The sequence below is a fragment of the Panthera onca genome, chromosome E2 (genome assembly GCF_046562875.1).
Source record: "Panthera onca isolate mPanOnc1 chromosome E2, mPanOnc1 haplotype 2, whole genome shotgun sequence".
Classification (NCBI taxonomy): Eukaryota; Metazoa; Chordata; class Mammalia; order Carnivora; family Felidae; genus Panthera; species Panthera onca.
Window position 1 is genome coordinate 10,101,640 of NC_138353.1, and position 27,284 is coordinate 10,128,923.

Here is a 27,284-nt window from a genome sequence, read left to right on the forward strand (position 1 = left end):
CGCGTTGGGCCCTGTGCCGACAGCCAGCCTGGTCATTTGGAAGTCAGATGGCCGGGCTTCTTCAAACCTTGGCTCCCTCTCACTCGCTTGAGACGTCAGACAAATCACTTGGCCCTTTTGTGCCTCGGTTTCCTCATCTGGAAAATGGGCATAATGATAACGTCCTGGAGTTTGTGGGAAAACTGAGTTGATAGAGTAAAAAAAAAAAAAAAAAAAGACTCAAACAAGGCCTGATACCTTGTAAGTGTCATTAGCTTTTGTTAGGATTCTTCACCTTGCTAACATTTACATCCACTGTGTGCTCTGTAATCCCATGGGGGGGGGGGAGGGGGAGGGGAAGGGGGAGGGCGGGATGGAGCGATCTCTCCAGTCCCCACTTTCTTCTCCTTCCCCCGAACTCCTGCAAATCCAACCCAGCCTCACCACGCGACAGCGCCCTGGGGACGAGCTTGTAGCCCCGTGTGGCCTGGATGCGACTGAAGGAAGAAATGGATGGGTGGGTGGAAGAAACAACAGGAGCAGTAGCTCGTCCCCGTGCTTCTCAGTCTGCTCTTGGGCCGCTGCCAGCCCCATTTCTCAGAACCCGCCTCCACCCCGGTCCCCACTGGTCCCCGTAATCCTCGACTCCCTTTCCTTAGATCGCCACCAACCCGGCTTCCCACGCGGTCCTGCTCGGCCGGGCAGGCGGCGCTCTGCTGACCCCTGGTGGCCGCGGGGAGCATCGCCGCACTCGCCGGCGGGGGCTCGGGAGCGCCTAGGATGTGCTTTTTGGGGAACAGACCCCGGCTGCTGGGTGTCGCAGGGTAGTGGGGGTGGGGGTGGCGCGGAGGGTAATCAGTGTCAGCTCTGGAGTCGTCCGGTCCGGCCTTCTCTCTCCACTTGGCCGTCCCCGCTCCTGTCTACCCACCACCATTTCCCTGCCGACCCCAGGCCGTCTTAGGATTTCTCCGCTGGCCTCAGGCTTCATTCGGTATGGTTCAACACCGTTATCGATCCGGTTTTATCTAAAATTGTGAACACCGATTTTTTTTTTTTTTTTTCACTTAAAAAAAAAAAAAAGACACCGCCTGGGTACATTTTTTTTTTTTTTTTTTTTTTTTTTTTTATCTTGATCCCGGAGTCTTTGTATCCCTTTTGTACCCGAGGCGAGTGCCTCACTCACTTGCTCTGCTGCAACGTCACCTCCTCCAAGAGGTCCTCCTGACCACCCTCAAAAGCATCCCTGCGGCCCCAAATCCACATCCTTAGCTCCTTATCTGTGCTTGATTGACATTGTGGCACACATTCATTTCTTTGCCTGTTTACTGTGGGTTTCACTAGATGTCGGTTCCCAGTTGTGTCTCGGGGGCCTAGTACAGAGTGGATGCTCAGGAAGAGTGTGTTAAGTGGCAAATAACAATTTGAATGAGTAACAAACTGAGAAGAATGCTCTTAAAGACGAGAGCTTGTCTTTCCTTGAAAGCAAATGGGTGCGTCCTGGTCTGGGGTCACAGAGGGCTTTGCTGAGCAAGTTGGTGGTTGAGGAGGAGGGTGTTAGCGAGGAAGGGTGGCCAGGAAGGGAGGACAGTGTTCCGGGAGGGAGCAGCCCTGCAGACGGCCTGAGGGGGGCGGGTCCCCTGGGAGTCTGAAGGCTGGAACGCAGGGGGAAGGGAAGGTCCCCCCAGAGGTGGGCAGGCTGAAATGCTGGGGCTCTCCTCTAAGGGATCTGGGGAGCCCTGGAAGGGGTCGAGGGAGGAGTAGCAGGGCCAGATCTGTTTTGGAAAGCTCCCTCTGGCTGCCTGAGGAGGTGGAAGGGAGGGGGTGGGATGGAAGGCCAGGGAAGGGGCCGGGACAGACACCTAGGTGAGATTGAAACAGGACGGTGGCAGGGGGCGTGGAGGAAAGTGGCCAGGCCGGACAGCTATGTGGAAGGTGCCACGGACCGTGGAGGTGGTCCGGGTCGACGGGAAAGGGAGAAGGACACGCAGAGGCCTCCAGGGTATCTGGCTTGTAGGAGATGGACAGCTTAGGAGAAAGGGTCAGGGGTTTGGCTGTGGGTATGCCACAGTGGAGTCGCCAAGTACAGTGTCACGGGCAGGTGGGTGAGTGCGGTGCTGGGAGCAGAGCTGGAGAATCACATGGGAGAGGTCGGCTTAATAGATGGAGAATCAAGTCAAGGGCGAGGTTGAGACCACTGCCATCTCCAAACGGATCACCGTGTTCATGGCAGCTCCGAGGACATGTGGGGGGGAGTCACAGGCCCTGCTCCGCAAAGCCCTCCAGTCGGGTGGGTGGCAGCTGAGAGGTGCAAGTACATAGGTACAACCTGAACGTGGAGAGCTATAGACAGGTTTATGCCAGTGCACCATTGAGTGCCAACTGTATACTGTAGAGAATTTTGTTTTAAACGAGGACAAATGCTCAGGCATTTACGGGGAGTTACAGAAGTTCCCAGAGCAGGCAAATAATAGCCGTTGGGAGAGTCACTGTGTGAAAGGGTCAGGGAAGCATTTCTAGACCGCGACCAGCTTTGAGGGGTCAGGTGAGGATATCGCTGAGGTGTGGGGGCACGTGGACAGAAGGAGTTCCAGGCAAAGGGGACAGCACAAGCAAAGACCTGGGTGCGGGAAGCAGCCACAACATTCGGGGACGTGCGTGATTTTGACTGACGCCGGGGAGCTGCTGGGAGGAGTGTGGGAGAGGCAGGCTGAATCCAGTGCGAGGGGCTCCAGCATGGATGTCACAGCATCTGAGTGACAGCCCGGCCAGAAGCCCGTGCGAGCAGGTGGCCTCTCCAGTGCCAGCTCTGTTGATCGCCAGCGGCTGCCTCTCAAGGCCTGCTGGGCTCGAGCTCCGTGGGTGCCGTGGTCAACAAGCCACATCTACCGCAGGCACAGGAAGGGGAGGGGGCTTGTATGGGGACTGGTTTCCACTCCTGCCATAGGTCTCCTTCTGGATTAACTTTGGGGAATGAAGGATTAGAAGGGGCAACACTGAGGGCAGGGGGGCCACTTAGGGCTTGGGATTGTTGTCAGAGGCCAGGTGAGCTGGACTTTGGGCCTGTGCTGGAACGGAGGCAGTAGGGACAGGAAGGTCATGGCTGCGAGTGGACCTAGGGAGCCTAGAAGGGGAGGGGGCAGAGTAGCCAGATCTGGGTGACTGAGGCTCCTGTGGGAGGAGCACTGTCCAGAACGTGGGCGGTTAACAGAGGCTAACACTCCAGGGCTGCCCAGGAAGTCAACTCCCAGCAGCACCCCCAGCAAGAAGGTCTTCTCCTGGGGGTGCTCTGGGACCCTTGTGCCCTGCAGGGGCGGGGGGGCGGGGAGGTGCTCTGGGATCCTTGTGCCTTGCAGGGGGCGGGGGGGAGGTGCTCTGGGACCCTTGTGCCCTGCAGGGGAGGGGGGGAAGGTGTTCTGGGACCCTTGTGCCCTGTGTGGGGGGAGGTGCTCAGGGATCCTTGTCCCCTGCGGGGGGTTGGGGGGGGGAGGTGCTCTGGGATCCTTGTGCCCTGCAGGGGGAGGGGAGGAGGTGCTCTGGGACCCTTGTGCCCTGTGTGGGGGGGGAGGTGCTCAGGGACTCTTGTGCCCTGTGGGGGGAATGGGGGAGGTGCTCTGGGACCCTTATCCCCTATGGGAGGGGGGAGAGGGGGGTGCTCAGGGACCCTTGTCCCCTGCAGGGGCGGGGGGGAGGTGCTCAGGGATCCTTGTGCCCTGCAGGGGAGGGGGGGGAAGGTGCTCTGGGACCCTTGTGCCCTGCAGGGGAGGGGGGGAAGGTGCTCTGGGCCCGGCAGGAGGGGCCGCCTTCATGTCTCTCAGGTTTGGTTTTTTACAAGATTGATTTATTAACTATGATACATATCACATAAGGCCTTTTCAGTTTGTACACCATTCCCATTGAGACGAATACATTACTTTGTAGCAAATACATGATTTTAAAAAACAAAACCAAACAAAACCACCTCAGTCAGAGATGCTTCAGCCTTGATTGACGGCTGACCATGCACTAATCGGGTTGGAGCCTCAAAAACCCACAACGTGTTTTAAAAAAAAAAAAAGGGGGTCTGGAAATTAAGCAAACATTCCTAACACCAACTAGAGGATGATGTCCTGGTTAAAGCCCCTAAAATACAAAGAAATAATTGTTATACTTTCTTTACATACAGTTCTCCACTTTTGCTGCAAAACAGAAATTTGGGCACACGGCCAGACTACTAACACATTTCAATACCATTAATATGCTTTTTTTCCCTCAGGAAACTCAAAATATTTGTTAATTCAACATATATAAAGATCATTTAACATGTGAAAATACAAGTACCAGAAAAATAAGCTGGCAGCAGCACTATTCCAAATTTTCAAACAAGTTTTATTCCCATACAATTCAGAGACATTGCTTTTTTTTTTTTTTTTTTAATGTACACAGGGAACAGGATTCTCTTTTATGCAAACAATAACTTACGCCCTGTCTTGACTACATGAAAGTGGAACATCACTGCCGCGGGCGCTGGCCCAGGGCGGCGAGCGGACGTGGCTCCCGCCTCCCCACTCGGGGGCCAGTCCGGCGGCCCTCCCCCCATGCCGCCCCCTCTCCGGGGCCAGCGGTCCCGGACTCGACTCGGTCGGTCCTTTCACCTAAGCGCAAACGAGTGGCTTGAACCTGCCAAGCAACAGGAGGGCGGCTCCTCGTCCACCGTCCGCCGAGTGGGCAGGGCCCGGGAGCGAGTGTGGCGCCCGCTGTCCCGGCCCCCAGGGCACACCGTGCCCACCGCACAGGAATGTGGAGCCCGGCCCCCAGAAAGCCGCCCTGGGGCTTCCTTCTCTTGGAGAAGCAACGGTGGGCAGAGCCCTCGGCGGGCGGCAGCGAGCCGGCGTCCGCTCCTTTCTCGGGAACCCCGAGGCAGTGTGGCTGTCCTCGCAGGAGCGGGAGGGGGCACAGAGGGAGAGGGGCTTCTACCCAGTGTGGTTTTCAAGTTTCAGGGCCGAGGCTGGAACGCCCTCCAGGCCTCCCTCCCGAGACCAGGGGCCCGGGGCGGAGGCGCGCTGCTCCTAGGACGTCCCCCTCTGCCCACCTGGCAAAGACCAACACGTTCGGCGGGAAGGATCACACCCGGCAGCAGGAAGAGCAGGGTGGCGGTAGGTGTAGACACAGGAAACCGTACGGAGTCTCTCTCAGCACTCCAGCACGTCAAGTGACGGGAAGAACGACTCAACAGAGAGCAGGAATAATGTGCCGTGTGTGATCCCCAACACAACACAGCCAAGAATTCGGGGCGAATTCGCAAGCCACGCCGCGACCCCTTCCTCAGTTGTCAGAGCCTTCTAGAAGGAGCCTTCCGCTCACAACCAAGGGCTGTTCATTTCCACCGAATATCACCGCAACCACATTCTTGTGGATGTCAAACGCGGGCCAGGCAGAGCGCTCCAGGGCAAACCGCTATTTAGCTGTCGGGCGGGAAGCAAGTCCCATACCTCTGCTGACCTGCTCACCCATTCCGGCCAAGGCTCATTAATGCCTGTCCTGCCCTCGGTTCCGGAGCCGTGGCGCACCTTGCACGAGAATCATTTGTGAAAACACTTCAGAGCTGACCGCACCGCATGCACCGGAAGGGTGGGGAGCGACCCATCTAAAGCAGCACGGCCTGACATGGGCCCAGACTTGCCCTTCTGGGTCCTACCCAAGTGCCCATTTGGTCTGGGTGCTCACCCCCGACCGGAGGGGGGAAGCCCAGGGCCCAGAACTACCACTAGTGGCAATGCCAACCCAGAGTGACAAGACAAACACCCCCTAGTCCGAGTCGGTCTGGAGCAGCAGAAAACTGGAAGCTCGGTCCCTGGCATTTCCTGTGCGCTGTGGCTCTTGTGGGGCACGGGCCACCAGCTCCGCCCCCCACACCTTTTAAAGCCCCGGCAGGGCACAGGGCAGGCACACGAAGGGGCTCCCTGAGCTGGCTGCCAGGGGGCACCGTCGGCCCAGAGGCTGCCCTGGGGAAGGCCGGCTCCTGCTACTCTGGGGAAGGGGAGGGGGAGGGCAAGAGCACAAAGCAAGTATTCCTCCTCCCAGCGCGCCCCCCGCCCCCCCCCCCCCCCGAAAAGTCACCATCTACACATCTGTTAGTCTCAAGAATGAGGGGAACTTGGGGGCTTGTGGAGTCCCCCGTGCACAGCCGAGGCGGCAGGTGGTGGCGTGGGGCACCTGGCCTGGTGCACCAGCACAAACTGGGCGGCCGAGGAAACAGGCAGTGGGTGGGGATCAGGCTACTTTTGTCCCCGTCCACAGGAGGGAAGGTGGTCCCAGGCCACGCCCACCCAATACCTTGAAGGGCTGCCTTGGGGAGGGGGGGGGGCGTGGACAGGTGGGCATGATCTAGAAAAAGGCCGAGATTAATTCTGTGGAGTCATTTCCTCGCCTGCCCGGGACTCAGAGTGGAGGGAGCTGGAGAGCCAGAGCCACGGGTCTGCCACCACAGTCACCCACAAGCCAACCGGGGCCTAAAGCCTCAGGTGCAGATCGGCCAGGAAAGAGAGCCCTCATCCAGCATTTATGTCAAACATTCATGTACCTTGGGTTTCTTTTTGACTAGTGTTAAAAAGAGGCGGTAAAACTTGCGGGGTAGTATTTTCCAAGCACCTTATGTTGCCGTACGAGAACTCTGAACAGTAAGGTATCCAGCTTATCCAGAGGGAGCAGTCGGCGAGCGCAGACGCCCCCCCCGCCAACAGGAAGTTTTTGGGGCCAGACCGATGCAGCTTTTTGTCAGGCCACCGGCTGAGGGGACCCAGGGCATCGGGGAACCCACCACAGGCGTTGCTTCTTAAAGTGCAAAGAGGCCCGGAGGCCGTGTGGCACGCAGGGCCCCGAACCCCACGACCTGGGCCCGGGGCACCTTTGTGCCAGGCTCCCCCGCTGCAGAGGCCACGGCCCAGCCACGAGGAGTGGAGGGCAGCCAGTATCTGTAGCAGCCTCAGCACGGCCGCTGCACTGGAGAGACAGGGGCGGGCACTCGAAGGGTTCCCGGTGGGAAGGTGGGAAGGTGGGAAGGTGGGAAGGTGGGAAGGGCACGGAGGCTGAGGGGAAGGCCATTTCCCAGGAAGGGCCGGGAAAGCCACGGGGCTTGTAGTGACGGGCAGGCCCGGCACCCTCCTCATGACTCCGACTGCTTCTGTGACTTCTGCTCCCCCAGGCCCTCAGTACCTGTGCAGGAACCCGGACCACACTTCCCCGTATGTCACCCACTTCCCATGAAGTGCCCTCAGCACTGGGTTGGTGGTGTTCGGTGGCCCGGGATGAGGATGACTAAACCAAGCCCCAGGTGCCCCCAGCGCCACCCTAACAGGGACACACACACACACACACACACACACACACACACACACACACACCCGCACAGAATAGTGTTTCCACAGCACTGTAGTGTGTTCCAAAGCAGACCAGGATCCAGGCTGGTCTCCCAAGCTCTCCCACCAAGGGCTTAAACTGTCTTCTTGGGAAAAGGGGATCTGCTGACAGGGTATCAGTGGGACCCCAACAGCTTTCCTGGCAGCCACCCCTGGGCATCCCTGCTTCGCTTTTACCAAGGCAAGGGCCACCCGCCCCCCGTTTGCCTTTCCGAGAGGTGGGAGGAGAGCTCAGTCTCGAGGTCTGGATTTTCTTCCTTTTTCTTTCGTGAGTTATCGGAGGGGTTTTCCGTTTTTCTTCCAGCGTTCCTTTGTTTTAAAGGGAACGTAGGCCAGATCCTGTGAAGAGGGAGGGGGCGCGCGCAAGTGGAGGGGAGTCCCACGCTCTTGGTCCGGGCACACAGCCGCCCTCCCCCGGTTCTGACCTGCAGGGGGTACACCCTCAGCACGGTACCTTGGGTTGACAGAGCCGCGGCCCGCGCATTCCCGAGGCCGCCACCGGACAGGCGCCACCCTGACGGGGGTGGAAGTGCAGACGCGGAAGGTGGAAAGAGGTGGACAAAACGGACGGGAATTGTTTTCTGCAGGGACCGCCGACCCCGCCCCGGGGCAGCCCAAATCTCGGAACCTGCTTCCACTGGCAGAGGCCGGGGCTCTGTCCAAGCGGTGAACAATGCCCTGAGGCCGCTGTGCGCGGGCAGGCGGGGTAAGCAGTCTGGGGAGCAGGGAGCGTGTAGAGGGTCACGGGGGCCACTGCCTGGCCAGTTCAGTCCTCAAGAAGGTCCAAGTCAGAGAGCAGGGCGCCCTCTGGCTGCTGCCTACGGCCGGCTCCGGGGTCTGCAGCGCTGGGCTCGGGGAGCCTGATGGCCCAGCACAAGGTGTGGACTGGGGCTGGTGCTACCGCTGAGGTCTTGAGAAGGTAACAGGGGAGAGGGGACACTCTCCCCACTCCTACCCCAGTGGACCTGGTTTTGTTCAAGGCCGCATGCCACCCCGCGGAAGAGAGAAGGTCACCTTTGGCCCCAGGCCTCGGTGGCTCACAGCGTGTGTTCGGCTTGCAGCTGGGAGGGGAGCAGGGCCTGCATGGGAGACTGGGGCGTGGGTGGAGGCGACTGGGGGGGTGACGGCTGGCTCGTGCCAGGTGTGGAGGTGAGGAAGGGGACGGTGGAAGCCACAGCGGAGGGGGAGCTGGGCGTGGCACCGGGAGGCTCACTGATGGGCCGATTGTGGAAGAAGAAGGGGCACTGCTGGATGAAGAGCTCGATGATTGTCTGGTAGGTCCGCGTGGCCGTGAGGGCGTCCATGGTGCTGAAGTCGGGTCTCATCAAGGTGGGCCAGAAGCAGATGGAGAGGTTCTCACTGGTCATGAGATTCACCTTGTTGTTGTGGCTGACTCTGTGGGTGACACCAAACTCACGGTCAGGGCTCCACAGGGCAGGGGGCCCCAGATGAGGCTCTCTGCCAGCAGGGACCCTGCCCTGTCCCATGTGTGCTCATGCTCACTGACACCCCAGACCGCTCTGCCCGCCTGCCCGTCTACAGCCTGAACAGAGAAAAGGCCCGAGCACAGCTCTCCCGGGCCTGGCCTGGAAGTCGAGGTCGGAGACCCTCTAGGGCTGGTCCTCTGCTTCGGTGTCGCCACAGGGCCAGCCCCCGAGGAGTGACTCTGAGGTCTTGCCTCAGGGACAATCGCCCGGGCCTCAAAGTGCGTGACACTGCTCTGGCAGTGCTCTGGCAGAGGGAGTAGGAACCCCATCAAACACCACTCTGGCGAGAGAAGAACAGGTTTGCCTGGAAAACCAACCTACTCTGTCTGTACATAAATCCGGAAACAGTTCCAGGCTTCCTGCCCACACTCCTGCACGTACTCGACGAGTTCGAGCTTCTTCACAGCACACGTACCTTGGCAGTGTTCTGTCACATACCACGGAGGACCCTGGGCATGCCCGAGGCCACACGGGCCTCTCAGACAGAAGCAGGACGGACATGGGAGGAGGAGTCGAGACCCCAGGATGCCCCTGGTGAGCCAGACGTGGCCTACTGAGGAGGGAGACGGCAGCCCTATCACTGCCAGGCTGAGGACAGGGCCTTGCTCTGCGTCACGCTGCTGCTCACCGGCCCGGCCCCTGACTAGCCATTTCAGATGGAGGGAAGACCCGAGGGCAAGCCCGGCCACCTACTTGTTCAGGTGAGAGATGACGTATTTGAAGACTTCGTGGTTTTCCTTTGGAAATTTCTTGAGTACTTCCTTAAGGGCATGTAACTTCTGCTCCCGGTCATTGATTTCTGAGGAAAGAGAAAACCAAAGACTTCCATGGCCACAGCTGGTGGGTGTTGCGGGCTCGAGAGATGGCAGTCCTGGGCGGGTGGTGAGACTGGTGGGCTGGGGGCCGCCTAGGGGTGGCCCAGGGCTCTTACACCAGGTCAGCCCCACTCTTCCCCCCAAAAGTCTGTGCCCACAGCGGGCACACCTGGCGGTGGCACCGACCCAGCAACCGGGCCCACCTCGGGGTCCCAGGCCCCTGCTGAAGGGGAGCACTGTGCGCCCAGGGCTTCCTGGCCCCCCCACCACCCGAGACTCAACGATCCACACAGACTCCCCATACAGAACACCATTCTTCGCTCATCCGGTTGCCCCCGGAGACAGGAATCCCGGTGCAGAAAGCCCGCGTGCTTCCTGAGCAGACGGGTGAGCACTGCCACCCACCCACGCCCACAGACTGTCTAGGGAGGGAGTCTGTCACAAGACCAGGGCTCTGTCCTTTCCCTAGAGACACAAGGACCCTCTACACATCCCCCTATCGGAGGAGCCGATGGAAACAGTGGGGGAATTCTCATGCAGTTCATCAAAGGGCCTATGCACCCCTTTCCCCCACCACCACCCACACTTTGCCCATCATGGAATCCTAATGTGGTGGGAGTGTGAAAACAAGCTAACTCGAGTAAGGGCTTATCCACACCAGGCCTGGTTCAGCAAGTCTTTGCTGTCCTACGAGGAAGGGGCTTGTCGCCCTATTGAGGGATAAGGAATCTCATACCCAGAGAGGTGACAGAGCTGGGACTCAATCATCACTGACTGGCTGTGGATATCGTGTTTCCTGGGATCCCACCTCCCTTCCCTGAATACGCCCGGCTTATCTTGGCTAGGAGAGCCAGCCTAGACAGATTTCTTCGAGCATGGAAAGATCCCCCTGTGGCTACTTCTTAGAACTGAAGGTGATCTCTAGCACTCAGAAAAACTAGAGTAGGGCCCAGGAAGAGATAACAGCTATCCCATACTTATGGGGGTGGATGAATGGGGGGATCGCTAAAAAAATACGATGGTTCCCGACTGGTTTGGGGGCACAGACTCCTTTGGGCTGGATGTGAGTTCCAGAACCTCTCCCCAGATAGGCCATGTACAACCCTGTCTACGACCTCTGGAGTTCACGGACTCGCCCAAACCCATCACATTCCTTAGGAAGCCTGTGGCCTCCAAGTTAAGAACCTCTGCGGTAGGCATTGCCCCTAGAGGGTCATGGTTTGGGGAAGCACAGGAGGAGCCTGGCTCGAGCTGGGCGAGGAAGGACAGGTGGTGCATGAACGGTGGGGGGGGTGGCAAGGGGCAGGGGGCCAGGGCCGTGCGGTGGGACAGAGCCAAACCCAACCCACACGGTCTTGGGCACAAATTCTGTCCCTGACACCCGCCAGCTGTGGGATCTTGGGTGAGTGACACATGTGAGTGTCAGGCCCTTGTCTGTAAAAGGGGCTGGGGATGGTGATGCCATACTGTGAAAGGAACAGCACACACACAGTAAGCATCTGGAAGCGGTCCGAGTGTCAGGAAGCAGCGGGAAGGGAGGCCACAGAGACAGGCAGGGCCGGAGCGACCCAGAGCTTTTGTCGGTAGGCTCACGGTCATGAAACTGGGGAGTTTTAGGACTCAAGATTGGGACTTGATAACAACAGTGTTTTGATAGCGTCTGTCTGTTAGAAAATGATTGAAAAGCCAAGGGAGCGAACTGGGTGGGGTCACTATCACCTTCACTGCTCTGCGCCTAAGATTTATTTTAAGGGTTCCACCTTGAGAGCACGCTTTGTCTCCGGCCTTGAATTTCAAATACTTTTTACTGTTAAACTTCAGCAAAAAGTTTACTTAAAAATAGTACACTGCTCTAGGGAGGATGCGCGATCGTCCTGACACCTGAGAAGCACAGGCAGGGCTCAGAATCTCACTTCATAAAAAAGCGATCGCGCCCCCTTACAGATGCAAGCCCGGCCCAGGTGTCTGCTGGGCGCCGGTGCAGCACAAACGCAGCTGTGTGTTTTCATCAGGCACTTGACCCCTAGGGCGCCTTCACCCAAAAGCGGGTCTCTGCCATCCTGACTAGAGGCAGGAAGCGGGGCTGGAGTGACAGGTGCCGGTCTTCTCCTTCCCATCCATGGTGCCACAGGGATGCTGGCTCCCTCGGTCTTCCTTGGGAGGAGGGGGGGGGGAGGCAGAGGTGGGGGTATCAGGCTGCCTCGATAGTAACTCACGCCCCTTTCTCAGGAATGCCACGTGGTGCGGCAGCAAGGTGCCCAACGAAGACCTAGATGGTCCCCCCTACTCATGCTTCCCCTCCCTTTCTCCAGCCAGCTTCAGGGTGCAGGTGCTCAAGAGTGCTGGGGAGCACAGGGTTTGGCGGGAGGAGCAAGGACGTCAAGGAGACAACAGGAAGCCTCTCGGTGCAGGGCCCGGCCCTCTGTTGTCTGTCTCACGAAAAACACGACCCATCTTGCTGACCACCTTCTGACTTCATCTCGCTCACCTCCCCCCTCAAGCAAGCGAATCTTCTTCCTGGTGCTCGGGACACCAGTGATTTCTTCCTCTGCACAGGCCAGAGTGCTAGCGGGGCAGCTTCGGAGCGGCCGTCTGTGCAGCCCTCACCGCACTAGGCTCACCCTACGCGCTGGCTGGGGCGAGGCCAAGAGGCAGCGCCAAGGACGTAAGACCGGTGGGGGGAGGGCGGCCGGGCACAGGCTCCGTCTCCCGGTCCCCCACGTCTGCTCCGGGTCCCCTGCCTTCTGCCAGGCCGCAGCGCTCTCCGGCTTCAGATCCTCTTTGAAGGACGACTCGGGTGGGGAGGGGCCCTCTACAGGGCAAGGACCCCCCCAGCTAACACGTCATACTTGTGAAATGAGGTCTCAGCTGACGGAGACGGCAACACGGGTTCAGAAGAGGCATTTTCAGGCCAGCTGAACCAAGGCAAAATTTTTACACAGACCAGGCGATTTAGAACCAATTTAGAACTAATACATACCCTAAGAACTCGGGAGGAAGAGAAGGGGACAGCCAGAGGCCACAGCCTAGAGGTTAGCTCGCCACACCCCTCACAGTATACAGAGAAACTAAGGCTCAGAGAAGTAAGAATACGGGCCCAAGGTCACACAAATTGCTGTCAGGGATCTCGATCCCACACACAGCTCCTGCCTTGGCCGTGCCACCCTGCTGCCCACGTCACCCCAGGCCATCAGACAGGCTCTAGGCTTGGACCTGCTGCCGCCCCACACAGTGCCTGGAGGAAAATCTGATGGCCTTCGACCATCTCGCACACCTGCACCACCAGAAGAGGAAAAAAGTGGCTCAAGGTCACAGCACCCTCTCAGTGAAGCATGCAGGCACGTACAGCATGCACCCTCTACCTCTCTCTCAGGTACAAAACGAGTCCAAGGCCAAGATTTCACTCCGCCGGGCTTGGAATGGAAGATTCCGGGTATCTCTCTCCGGGAGGCGTGACCCTGCAGTAACCTGTTCCATGCCTCCTACCCCGCCAGACCGAGGCAGGGACTACACACTCCTCTGTCTACTGCCATCTGTCCCTGTCCCACACAGGGCCTGGTACGTGCCAGGATGTGAGCGAGGAACACCCCTGTGACCTTAAGCAGCTAACTCGACAGACAAGAGGAGGCACGATCCCAGGATGTTTACCACCTCTAGCTGTAAGGCACCCCGTCTCCCAGTGGGAATGGTAAGACGGGAGCCAGTGCCCTGAACCACTTGGGTCCCACATCCCTTTGACAATCTGATGGAAGCTGCTGGTCTTCTCTGTACACTAAACTGCACAAATGGAGCTTTACAAGTAGTTACGGGGCTAATGAGGCCCCGGAGCCAAAGGTCCTTAGGCTCAGAACTTCTGGACCAAGACAGAGCTAGCTTTAGGTCCCTCTGGCATAAAGGACCTAGGACAGGACTGGCTGGACCGGAGGGGCTCTAAATAGGTGGTGGTGAGGCTGGCGGTGTCATAAGAGGAGGAGGGGAAGACGTGGGGCAAGAACGAATGACAATATTTGGCGAGGGCCAGGATGAGGTGCGTGTGAGATGAACAGGGAACCCAAAGCCCTTTTCTCTGCCTCCTGAAATCCTGGTCCTCCCTGAAGCCACAGCTCAGGTGCCATCTCTTCCACAAAGCCCTCCACCCTGCATTTTCTACCCTTCCAGCTCAGCTGGCTTCATTCTGTCTGGCAGGTAACTAACGTATGCACCCTGGCAGGGCAGGGACGACGTCTCTGCATGGAAGGTCAAGCCCCAGCGTGCCACTCCCCAGCAGTGTGGGTGACGAATGCTACTGTCACTCATTTCTGAATCACCCACACATCACCTTGAGTGTGGTAGGAAGATAAATGGTAAATAATCACAAAAACCTCTATTTGTGCACACATTTTCAGCAATGTTCAATATTGTGAAATTCTGCAGCTAACAAAACAATTTGATAGTGACCTTGATATTTGTTGTGATGGAATCTGAAACCATTCTCAAGCCCTGAACACACAGACACAACAGCTCTTAGGTATTAAGTGGGAAGAGCTGGTCAAGTTGATGTTGCCATGGAAACCCAGCCAGGCTGGGAATAGCTACTTTTGGGCTTGAGAATCTTCGTTTCATAATGTCCCTTAACACTAACACTGGTACTGCCTACTTGGTGCCCCTGGTTAAAGCCACCCCAGGACATACACAGCCCACCTTCACTCAACTGCTGTGGCCTTGAAAGGTGCCATGTCAGCGAGATCCTCTCCACCCTCCTGCCCCCAGGTTCAAGACAACGGAACCCCAGCTGACTGGCTCGGGCACAGGAAACACACAATGGGAAGAGGAAGCAGAAATCTCCACCCTTTTCCAGGCTGCCGCAGCAAGGGGCTCCCTTTCTCAGCAGTGGAGACTAGGGAAGCTGCTGTAGGAAGGGCAGCTGATTCTCTATCAATAACACCTCCCTCTCCTGCCCCCCCCCACCCCTCCAAAAACAAAAAGATGCTATGTTAGCAGTTCCTGCAGAGACAATGGGATTCTGTCGGGTGCCAGGACTCTACAAGCCTCTAGATGGCGCCAAGTCAAGACAAATGCTGACAGGAATCGACCGGCTCCAGGAGGGGAGTACCAGCCCACACCTTTTCTCCCCAACTTCCGCCAAGAGACAAGCTTAGGTGGAGAGAAAGCTGGCTCCACATAGAGATTTCCTATGTGGTTCACATCTGGGCCAGCCTGGAGCCTGCTGGAGGAGTCTTTGGACAGCAGGATCAGAGCAGAAGCTGGCACCTGTCCCCACCCAACTCATCTTGGAGAAACCCGGACTCCTATCCAGAGAAAGCAGGTGGGAAAGAAGGCCCGGCAACCCTACGACAGCCCCAGAACCATGCGCTCCCGCCCCATCCGTGATGGGCTTGGATAAGATCAGGAGCCGTGAGAGATTTCAATCCACCGAGAGTAGGAGGATAAAGCAAGGCAAAGGTGGCACCCAGGTTGTGAAAGTCAGCACCGCGGAGTACGTAGACCACGGAAAGGTGACCCCAGGGGTCCCGCAGTTCTGGCAGCAGCCAGGTTCTGACCTGGGCACCCTCACATTTCAGGGGTGGGCTTTTGTCGGCACGTCCATTTCCTGAAGCCACTAAGAATCTGTGACCTAAGACTTAAAACCCTGATTTGCGACTGCCCCCAAATTTCTGCCTACACCACCAGCCTTGTGAGTAAACCATGCTTGCTTGAAACTCCCTCTTCTGAGTTGGGCACTGATGAGATGAGACTAAAGTCCTGTGGCTCCTTTTCCTCTTCCCCACCTCCATGGTCACCGGCCAAGACACTCCCTTCTGCAGCTGCGCAGCGATGGCTCCTTCTGGGGGTCCCGGCCCACCAGAGCTGCACAGCAGGAAGGATGCCTCTGACTAAAAAAGGTAAAAAGTGCCACAAGGTGGGAAGCTGTGGTACTACACAAAGTCCGGGAAAGGCTGCCCGGAGGGAAGGCTCCCAATCGGGTGGACAGATGCCTCCTGAGAGAAGCAGGTCAGGGTGGAAACAGCTGGCAGGGCGGGCAGGATGGCTCACAAAGGTCGCCATTAAAACCAGAGGTGCTGGGGCACCCGGCGGCTCAGTCGGTTAAGCATCCGGCTTCTATTCAAGTCATGATCTCATGGCTTGTGAGTTGGAGCCCCGTGTAGGGCTCTGTGCTCAGGGCCTGGAGCCTGCTTTGGATTCTGTCTCCCTCCCTTTGCCCCTCCCCCGCTTGCTCGCTCTCACTCTCTCTCAAATATAAATAAACATTAAAAAAATTAAAACAACAACAAACAAAAAACCAGAGGTGCTGACCTGCCACCCCCCCAGCCATTGATCATCTGGTCAGGGCAACTGGAACCATCCCTTTCCCCCCAGAGGTGGGCTGGCCCCAGACTACATGCTAACTTCCTTGTAAGAGGGATGGGCAAGCAGAGGGGAAAAGAAATACCCGCCCCCTTTAACAGGTCTCTTACCGCCCTGCCTCGAGGTCTCTCCTAATATTTCATAAATAGGAGCGGGGACAGTGTTGTAGGGAAACTAAGGGTCGGGGAACATTGTGTCGACCACGCTTACACTTTGAACAAGCATAGGAGCAGATTTGACCCAAGTCTGCTACAAAACCAGGCTAGTAAGTCATGGAGTTTTGGGGGAACCTGCAACGATTTTGCTAGAATGCTTAGAAAAGCATCTCTGGTCTACAAAGGCGGGGGGTGGGAGGGGTGGGGGCTGATCTACAAGCCCCTACGGCATCATCCTTAGTTAGTTCCCTGTCCTTATATCCTTCCAACCTCAGCTCTAAGAGCCAGAGTGTCTGTTCCCTGAGCACAGGACTCATTCTACTGATGCTCAGCTCCTCTCCCTTAGTTCAACAAACACAGTCAGCCTGGAGTGCTGCCTGGGCCCACGAGCCGGGCTGGGTTACCAGTACTCACTGTGTGCCTCCACCAGATCAATCTGCATGTTGTACGGGACCAGGGGGTCTGGCAGCTCTGAGAAAAAGCTCTTCATGGCACCAGCCACGGTATTCACTGTAAAGTCTTTCTCTGCCAAATCCAGGTTGTGGTCTGAAAGGAAGTTGGGAGAGTGAGGTCAGTCTAAGCTGGAAAGAAGCAAAAGGAAAACTCAGTGCTTGGAGAAAGGCAGAGAAACCTCGAAGACCCTGGGATGCTGCCCAGGGCTGGCCTGGAGCCTGGGCAGGGACTCAGGATTATCAAAGACTGAACAGGAGGTGGCATTCCCTGCTAAAAAAAAAAAAAGCTGTGAGATTCGCAGACAGAGGCTGAACACCCAATGCCTCCTTCCAAGGTCATCCTTTGAATAAAGCAGCTTCACCCCCTCCTTCTGTCCTGCCTTTTCCTTACACCCCCCCGCCCCCCACCCCCTTGGAAAATCAAAGGACTTTCCTAAAAGGTTGGCTCACTTTTCATGGTGGGTTACAGAATGTTACCAATAATCTCAACTCCATCCTTATTCCTTAAGGTGGCAGGGTGAGCAGAGTCCTCTTTCTCCCTCTGCCCCTCCCAGCTTATGAAACCAATGACCTCTGTGCCTTCACTTTTCTTTAAATGCTTTATTACATTCCCGATTTACAAGAAATCATCTACTGTTAGACACTAGCTATTTCCATTTGGGGCGGTAGAAACCATTAACAGATTCTTGCATATATACATGTACGTAAGGAGTATGTGGCTCTACCCTCGTGCTGACGTCAGGCCTCCCATCCTGCAAGATTCCTTAGTGCGTGCCCTCCCCGCACTGCTGGCTAACCGGCTGGCCGTGGCGGGGTTGGGGGCCTGCCCCTGGCCGCTGCTCTGTCCCACACGCCCACACGGGCTGCCTGGCTTCAGAATCTGGCTTGGTCTCCTCAGGCCCAGCCACACGCTGGGTTGGACCCTACTCTGATCCTCAGCTTACTTTCCTCTCTGGCTGGTGACATCTGAGAAGTTTCATTGCTTTGGCTCGTTTGCTTCTGGCACCAGTGGGTGTGACTTCTCAGCCCACAGTGTGCTCAGTTCTAAGACTTAGAGTTTAGCTCTCTGGCTTCAGACCTCTGAGACCCAGCTTTGGAGACAGGAGTCCCGGCCAAGAGCCAGTCTAACTCATGAGACTTCAGCTTTGGGAGTCTGGGTCCCAACGCTCAGCTGATCATAAACGTTCCCTCGCTTTGTCTCTCTCGTGCAGGGACTCTGCGAGGAGGGGAGTCATAGCTGAGGGTATTCCTGGGGTTGGCAAAACGGGACTATTGCTGCAACCCAACTTCAGATTATGTGCCTGCAATTACGCCCCGGGGGCCCAGGGCAAGGGAAGCAAGGCCCTTGAGAGGTGACGGAGGCACACGTTGCCCTTCCCAGGGTGAGAGAAGCAAGGCACCTCGAGAGGTGACCTGGAATACGGTCAGTGGAAGGTGACACGGGGGAGCAGCGGGCTGACTCGGGTTCGGCGCGGGGAATGCTTCCGTCTGGCGGCAGGGCTCGTTCCCCTCCCCTCCGAGTGGCAGTGTGACCTCGGAGGGAAGGCTAACTGGGGCCAAATGCTTTCTCTTTCTCAGCCACCAGTCACCAAGAGCCAGCACCTCTTGGCTCCGGGGCTGTGCGCGGCAGGACACCCCGGCAATTTGGCCGTCCCGTCCGCCCTGACCGGCTCGAGCCTCCGATGCTCAGCCAGGCTGTGGCCTCACCTTGATCAAACTGTCTCTGCAGACTCTCCATCTCCGACTTATTCCCGCTGACCCGGTAGATCCCTTCTGTGCTCAGTCCTGAGGAGAAACAAACAGGTATCTTAGGAGCAGGGAGTGCAGAGAATGAGCAGGACTGGACTTGAGCAAAGACGGGGCGATTCCGTGAGGAGCCCACACGGGGGAGGAAGAGGGCGAAGCACAGACTTTCCTAGATGCTTCAACCCACTTCCCCCATTTTCGTTTTTACTTCAATATTTAAAAATATTTTTTGTAAAAATTAAAATAATAGAGAAATGCCTCAGCTAAAGATAATTTTTGTCCACATTTTGATGTATATTCTTGTACTTTAATTAAAAACTTCAAAACAATTTTTTTTAGTGTTTATTTACTTTCGAGACAAAGAGAGACAGAGCATGAACAGGGCAGGGTCAGACAGAGAGGGAGACACAGGATGGGAAGCAGGCTCCAGGCTCCAAGCTGTCAGCACAGAGCCCGACGCGGGGCTCGAACCCACAGACCGCAAGATCATGACCTGAGCCGAAGTCGGACGCTCAACCGACTGAGACACCCAGACGCCCCTAATTAAAAACTTTTAAAAATATTTATTTTTGGGAGAGCACGAGCAGGGGAGGGGCAGAAAGAGGGGGACAGAGGAGCCAAGGCAGGCTCTGCACTGACAGCAGCGAGCCAGATGTGGGACTCAAACTCACGAACTGTGAGATCGTGACCTGAGCCGAAGTTGGGTGCTCAAACGACTGAGCCACCCAGGTGCCCCTTAATTTTCTTTTCTTTTTCTTTTTATTTTATTTTTTTAATTTTTTTAACGTTTATTTATTTTTGAGACAGAGCATGAACGGGGGAAGGTCAAAGAGAGAGGGAGACACAGAAGCTGAAACAGGCTCCAGGCTCTGAGCCGTCAGCACAGAGCCTGACGTGGAGCTCGAACTCACAGACTGTGAGATCAGGACCTGAGCCAAAGTCGGACGCTTAACCAACTGAGCCACCCAGGCACCCCCTTAATTTTCTTTTAAAGTAGGCTCCTTGCCCAACGTGGCGCTTGAACTCACAACCCCGAGAATAAGAGTTCCTTATTCTACCGACTGAGCCAGCCAGGTGCCCCTTGAGTTTTAATTTTAAATTTTTTTTTTAAATGGGAGATAATGCTGTGTTTTAACCTGACCTTCTCACTTACAAAGTTATGTTGTGAGCTTATTCTAATCATTAACTATTCTTTACAACATGCTTTTAAAGACATCAAAGTATACAGTAACTTTAAAAACAGTCCTATTGTTAATCATTTAGTTTTTCCTGAGTTTTTTTTTTCTGTTTAAATACCCCACAATTATGTTTCTTCTGTTTTCTGGAAAGCTAGTAAGTTTAACAGATTCTTGGCAATGTGTGTTTCTTACTTTGTGAATTTCCTATTCATGTTCTTGTCATTCTTTTTTTTTATTAAAAAACATTTTTTTAATATTTATCTTTGAGAGAGAGAGAGAGAGAGAGACAGAGCGTGCGCGCGAGCAGAGAGAGAAGGAGACACAGAATCCAAAGAATGCTCCAGGCTCTAAGCTGTCAGCACAGAGCCCGACACAGGGCTCGAACTCATAAACTGTGAGATCATGACCTGAGCTGAAGTCGGAAGCTCAACCGACTGAGCCACCCAAGTGTCCCTAATTTTTAAAAAATGTTTATTTATTTTTGAGAGGTGGGGGAGAGAGAGAGGGGGGGAGGAGGGGAGAGATTGGGCATGACAGCATGAGCAGGGGAAGGGCAGAGAGAGAGAGGGAGAGACAGAATCCGAAACAGGCTCCGGGCTCTGAGCTGTCAAAACAGAGCCCGACGTGGGGCTCGAACCCACAAACTGTGAGATCATGACCTGAGCCAAAGTTGGACACTTAACCGACTGAGCCACCCAGGCGCCCCTGTTCTTGTCATTCTTGTTCATTTTTTACGAGTGGTCCCTCTCACTGTGTACTTGAAAGAGGCCTCTGAATAGTAAGGAACTATGTTAATGTTACAACATTCCCCTTTTGTTATGTGTCTTCTAAATATGTATAATGAATTTTTTGAGGTATGTAATTTAAAATTTTTAGGTTTTCAGGACCAGTCTGTTTCTTTATCAGTCTTCCTTTGTCTTTAGACATTTTTTTAAAAGTTTGTTTATTTTGAGAGAGACAGCCCGAGCAGTGGAGGAGCAGAGAGAGAGGGGGAGAGAGAGAGGGGGAGAGAGAGAGAGAGAGAGAGAGAGAGAGAGAGAGAGAGAATGAATCCCAGGCAGGCTCTGTGCTATCAGTTCAGAGAGCCTGATGAGGTGCTCTATCTCACGAACTGAGAGATCATGACCTGAACTGAGACCAAGAGTCAACCGACACTCAACTGACTGAGCCACCCAGGCGCCCGGATGTCTCCCTTTGTTTTTACCTTTGAACAGCTTTTCCTATTTTTAGAGCAGGTACTCTCTATTTCTTTCTTGTTCTTTTATAATTTTTTTTTTTTTCACTTAGCTCTGTGATCCTTTTATAACTGATTTAGTATATACAGCGTTAGGTAAGGAAAAAAAATCTTAAAATGTAGTTAAGTAATACAGAAGAACACAAAGGATCAGGTGAGAGACTGACTCACCCCACCCTTCAGCTCTCAACCCCTCGGCACAGGAAGCACCGCTCAGGTTAAAGTGGAGTCCAGGCCCTGGCTACTGCCTCCACTGTCCTCATCTCAGGGAAGGAGAGGCCACGGCTGTGCCCCTGAGACCACAGTTCTAAAGGACGAGGAAGTCACAGTGAAGAGCAGAGTGGGATCTCATGGCTAAACCAAGCCTGGCCCCTCCTGAAGACTACGGTTTCGAGCAACCCTGGCTAGCTGAAGGGGCCCTGAGGATGTGCCCCGGAGCCAACACCAGAAGGCAGTGTGGGCAGTGGAGACGGGACCAGGCCCGGAAGTCAATTAGTGAGCTCCTGAGAGCCAAGTGTCTCAATGTCAGTTATGACCGTAATTACTGCCTCTGGAGAGGCACCCATCAGGCAAGATAAAAGCAGCAGCCTATTTCTGGGGCCCCACAACAGTAGCAGGTGAACTCTAAAGAACATCGAAGCAAGAGTCATCAATTCTCTGGCTTAAAAGCTGTTAATTGCACATAGGCCTTTCACCCCAGAGAAAAGGGGGTTAACGGGCCAGCCGTAAGGACACCCTACCTTGCAATGCCTGGCTACAAAGGAGCTGCCCTCACTGCATTTGTGGGGAGGGAGAAGTACGTACGCTTTCCAAACCTGAGGCCCCAGACGAACCCCGCTCGGCAACCTTGCTCACTGCCTCCCTTTCGGCACTGACGTTTCTGGAGTGTCTCTATGTTGTGCACTGAGCCGGGTGCTTCCCCACCACATCCACCTACTCACTCACTCACTCAATAAACGATGACGCCCCTGAACCCTCCAGCCCTTATGGTAGGAGCTGCTGGACAGTGACAACACAGATGAGAAAAGGAAGATTCTAAAAGGTGAAATCCTCGCCCCAAACTGCACAGATGATAAGAAGCCCAAGTCCAGGGCCTCTGTCACCCTTCTGCCTCAGTGCTGTTCCGGAAGATGTCTGGAATCTATCCAACAGGTTGGGGTCCAGACCACAGTCTTCCCCGCAGAAGATAGGCCACACTTGAGTGAAGTCCATTGGTCCTCGCCATTCTGGGTCGCTTTTGAGATGGCACATCCCCTAATGCTGTCAACCCCCAAAGGTCAGAGTCAGGGATGGACCTAGTAAATTTCCAATGGTCTCTTTTCTTCTTAGTGACTTTTCCAAAGCGTCTCAGACATATTTAAACTTTTTACCTATTTCACATCCCAGGTAACCACACATACGACACACAGACACACACACAGACACAGACACACACACAGACACACACACACACACACACAATCATCCACACTTTAACGTTTTGGCAAGCCCTGTGTTATGTGTCAGCAGGCACAAGGCTTCACCTCCTATAGGCTGAAAATACAACCTACTTTCTACATACTCTTCCCTTTATCTGAATATCAGCTCCCTCCAGCACACAGGAAACAACGGCACAAATGGCAGGGCCTTAAAAGTCCCTCAAGAATGTGGCAATGCCCTGGTCTGAGCCCCAGGTGTGGACAGGCCCCGTAGGAACTGCGGAAGATCCTGACAGCCTCAGGCCATTCACCATCTTCTGGCCACTCTGACCTCCAGCGTGGAGAGAAGTCCTCTGCGCTGTCTCCTTGTGGCCACCTGCCCCAGCGCCGGAGGGCAGAAAACAAGCTGCAAATCAGCTCTCTGGAAACTATCCGAGGCGTGGGCCTGCTCAAACCTCACTAGATGGACGATCACGAGAGTGGAGGCATTTACAAGCGCAAGGCCAGCTCCGCAGCGTCAATTCATCATCAACTTAGTATTTCCTGTAATCGGGACACGTGTTTATTTTACGAAATGCCATTTTAAAATAGCAATTCTGCTGCTGCCCTACACAACGCCACAGCATAATTTAGGAAAGGTATCATCTGCTTGGCCACTACAATTTTTCACAGCTACTAATCAGACATCAATTAAATAAAAACAAAAGCTCAGAACAGACTGCAAACACCACAAAGGCCGCTACCGAAACAGAGCCCAGGGCTAGCGATACAGCTGAGAACCACGGCCCCTGACACAGCAGGACCGGCTTCCCCGGGCTGCGCCTCCCGGGACCCACAGAGAAACACTCCTGGGGGGGGGTGGGGGGCGCCTGTGGCTCAGGCCTGCCAGCAGGAAGCAAAGCCCTTGCCAGCGGTGCCCCGATGACACATCCATTCCACGCCCGCAAGTCTGCTTGAGAAGCTTCAACCTCAACTCTGAGGCGTCTCCGCAGAAATCTCCAAAGACCCGCTAGCAAAGCAGGGCCTCACCTACAGTCCTTTTTCTTTCCTTTTAAAAAAGTCCTATCTGAAAAAGCCCTTCAGATATCTTCTCCATTAAAGCTAATTTTTGGGAACAGAACAAGGGAAAGTTCAGAATGGCCTAGGTCACTCTCTTCAAATACCTCAACAACTGCTACGTGAACAGTCTTGTCCAACTGCTCTGGAGAACAGGGCTACGACTAAGAATGGAAACTGCAGGAAGGGAAACGTTCTCTCAATATATGAAATAACAATCTAATACCTACAGCTGACATTCGCTGGCCTGGGCCAGAGCTTCTGAGCTCCCTCTTCACCGGACAGCCATTTGTCAAGGGTTTCTGTTTAAAAATATTAACACCTGGTCTAGGAAGATAGCTAACAACAACAATACCAAGGCACCCACTGGATGCTTACTACGTGTGAGGTGCACGATGCCAAGCGCTTGCTGTGCATTTTTACGTTAGTTCTAACAACAGCCTCTTCAGAGAGATTATTACCGATCCCATCGTACAGTCGGGAATGCAGAGACTAAGAGGTAAAAGTAAGACGGGCAAGGTCAGAGAGCTGCTGGGCTGTGACCTCAACCCCACCTGACTTTTAGAGTCTGCGTTCTTTTACCCTGTTCTAAATCACCAGTTCTGCAAACTGAGCACGCGTCAGAACCCCTGGGAAGGCCGGCTGCAATACAGGCGCCCGGGCTCTGCCGCAGAGATTCCGACAACATCACCCCGGAGCGGGATCCGGAACGTGGATCTCTAGCACATTTCCGGACAGTGCGGACGCTGCCGGTCGGGGAACCATCCATTTTGATAACCGCTACTGTAGAAGATGACCCAGACCTTGAAGATCTCAGACTCCTAAATTCGACGTTTCAATAAAACTGGGAGGCAATATGTACAAGGCAAAATAAATACTGGATACTTTGGAAACAAAGCATTTTCAAAAGTATTAAACCGCTGCTTTTTCGTAACGTGAGCAAGCCTTTAATGTATTAAACTTTACACCCACAGCCATGTATGACTTTCATAAAAATGTTAAAAAATAGTAAAGAGAAAGGCAAAAGGGCCTTATTCTTTCTTTCGCTGAATATTTACCAAGCCCCTACATGGCAGTTAAGTGCCTTTCCAGAGCCTTTCAGGTGTGGTCTTCCTCAAAACTCCTCTGATGACCTAAGAAGAAGGCTAGATGGCCCGCCCATGCCAGCCAGGAGGCACGCCCCATGGGCCCGAGAACTAGCAGATTTCACCCTTGATTTCCCCGTCAGAGTGGCTGCTGACCCCGGCTCCTCCCTGGCACCCGGAGCACTAGGGACACTGGGAGCTTAGAAACCGAGGGGGGCGAATCACCTCCTGCCAGGGCACGTGTCTGATCTTCTGAAATGTCCAAACGAGTTTATGTTCTTGGATCCCAAGCACCACTTCTCAGCACCAGCGTTCGTGGCCAGGAGGCTTTCCGCAGTCGGCCCACGTCAGGCTTTGCCTCTGCTCATTCACACCAGGACTCCGTTCCTCCCAAGTTTCCTTTCTAGCAACAAATCAATTCCTCTTCTAAGATAAATTCTGACTTGTTTATTTTTCACGTTCTATATTTAGGTATAAAAACTCAGCACTTCAGTCCTTTAGAAAAAACTTAATTGGTGCCGCCGGTGCTCTAAGTGGCCCACACGAGACAGGCCTTAACTATGAAATAACTTTTGTTGACTTTTCTGGGGGCTGAAAACCCATCTAACAGAGTACTCTTCTCGTCCATGCATCTAAGACTAAAAAGTCACAGGTGGGCTAAATTACAAGCCCAGAGGGGCGCTGGGAACTCGGCAGAGAAGGCAACTCCCTCGACCATAAAATCTAAACGGTCTTGAAGAGGGCCAACCTCTGGGGAGGAGGAAGATGCCCTCCGTTGGGGCCGCAGGCCAGCAGCACACGTGGTCTTTCCTTCTGAGGGTCACACCGCAGCACCCCCACCTTGGAGGAAGACGAAAGGGCTAGGGGCGGTGGAACACGGAGGTCAAGAGCAGAAGCGACCTGCTAGCTATGGGGTCCCGGCCCCCTGGCTTTCCTTCTCTGCACAACAGACAGAACAGCTCCCCCACCGTGGCCTAGTGGTGTGCCTTTCGGGAGACCTTGGGGTTAAGGCAGTAGCTATTACCCGGATGATCTGAGTGGAAAGCAAGCCGGCAAGTGGAGGGGCACCTGACTTTTGTTGTCCGGGAGACACGGGCTCGAATCCTGACCCTCGCTGCGGCTCACCTGACCATGGAACGGATGCACGCCCACCTTTGCTGCTGTGAGGAAGAGCAGTTTAACGGCTGCTGTTGTCCCCCTCCTTGCTCTACACCCTTCACAAGCCTCGACGGCAGTGGCGCCTAGAGGCAGGGCCTGTTCTGAGGGCTGAGCCCCAACCAGCCAGTCTGCAGAAAAATATTTTAAAAGACGCCTGGGCTTCGACACCAAAGTGACCGTGATTCTGATCCTGGCTCTGCCTCACAGCTGGCAGGGTGACTGGGGACAGATCACTCACCTCTCGGAGCTTCGGCTACTTTGTCAAAAACAGGGTTGTTTATTAAGGACTCTGGTCGAGACGTTGCAAATACTGAGATTACACACGTGCAAGGGGGGAATACGAATGGCTGGCACGCTGGAAGGCCAATGGCAGTAAGAAAACGATGACAGGTAACTTTTGCTGAGGGCTTACTATGTACCCGGCAGTTTTCTCAGCTCTTCACTAGAATTATCATAGTGGATCCGCCCACTAATTCTTTAAGGTAAATATTGGTCTTATTCCCATTTTACAGATAGCAAATGGAGGCTTGGTGAGGCTGAGCCATTTGCCCAAAGCCATGAAGCTGGGTCAGTGGTGGGGGCAGGATCTGAACCAGCTCGCTCAGGCTCTGTCTCCGATTACTGTGCAAGGGGTCTACTATCTGCAACGCTAATCCCCGGTCCCTTCTCCCTTGAATGTGGTATGGAGGTTACATCCTGCCAATGCCAGATCGATCCACTATGGGCTCTGAGAACTTTCCATCCCCTGCGTAGTCCTACGCATTCATCTCTTCATTCACACCCCGCTCCGTGTTCTCATCTGTCACTTGGAGGGTGAGGAGGAAGCGCCACAGAAAAAATGCCACCTCCTCGCCACATAAAAAGCAGCCAATGGGAAGGGTCCTTGCTTTATTCCTACGATGCAGTTCTACTATTGATGACACGAAAGAGTCCCCGCCAGATCTCCCCGTTGCCTTCCTGTTTTGGATGTGCTCGGAATGATTTTCTGGCTCTTCTATTAATCGAACACTAGGGTCACTCTGGCCCCGCCAGCGCCCCTTTGTTAGCTGTCTTCCCTCGGTAATTCCCTCGTCAATCAAGATCTGTTTCTGGCAATGCCAGACCTCCTCTCTCCCCATGACAGAATGCCACTAACACTCTATTATGACTGCTTGACCGGGTGTTAGCCCCACAAGTAGGCACTGTGGCTTTATAAATTTCCAACTCTATTGTACGTACACACAGTCATGTCATAAATCTCAAGGCTGAGGAGGAAGGGAGAGAAGAGATCTGGGGGAAAGAGATGAAAATATCACACCAGGTCTGGGGCATCATATGGCTCTAGCATCTGGCTGATCCTTTATAAGCTCCCCATGTATTTACTGCATTTAACTGTGAAAGAGGGCTTCTGGACTCTGCTCTGAGCCAAACAAGGGGCCCTGTATTTTTCTCCTGATTTTCAAGAAAATGCAGACCCCGAAAGATGGGTTTGAGAAACCACGCCGACAAAGTGAACTTCAGGTCAGCCTAGAGCTGATGCTGCCTGTTCTGGGCAGCCCGGGATGGAGGGGAGAGGAGAGTGCGACCCACAGTCGAGCTGAGCAAACCGTACCCAGCAGAGCAGCAACCAACGTTCCAAGCCGGGAGCAGCTGGGAGACCCTTCTGCCAAGAATTCGAGCATCCTTCGGGCTCCGGGTGTGGCTCTGTTGGCACACGCACAAGCCCAGTGGCACAGGGGTGACGGCAGTGTGGCTCTGAGGCGAGCTGGGGCCACCACGGTGAGGGGTCTCACTGGCTAAACA

At 54.8% G+C, this 27,284-nt stretch overlaps 1 protein-coding gene across 1 annotated transcript in view; it reads right to left on the reverse strand.

The window, feature by feature from the left end:
- Positions 1-8,284: 8,284 nt before the first annotated feature.
- ARHGAP35 (Rho GTPase activating protein 35) overlaps positions 8,285-27,284 on the reverse strand; it is a 120,652-nt gene continuing 101,652 nt past the window's right edge. The window contains exons 4-7 of the mRNA XM_060651530.3: positions 18,335-18,412; positions 16,590-16,721; positions 9,554-9,659; positions 8,285-8,768 (exon numbers count right to left, since the gene is read on the reverse strand). Coding sequence (XP_060507513.1) covers positions 8,411-8,768; positions 9,554-9,659; positions 16,590-16,721; positions 18,335-18,412 — 674 coding nt within the window. The 3' untranslated portion in view covers positions 8,285-8,410. The remainder of the gene's footprint in view (positions 8,769-9,553; positions 9,660-16,589; positions 16,722-18,334; positions 18,413-27,284) is intronic.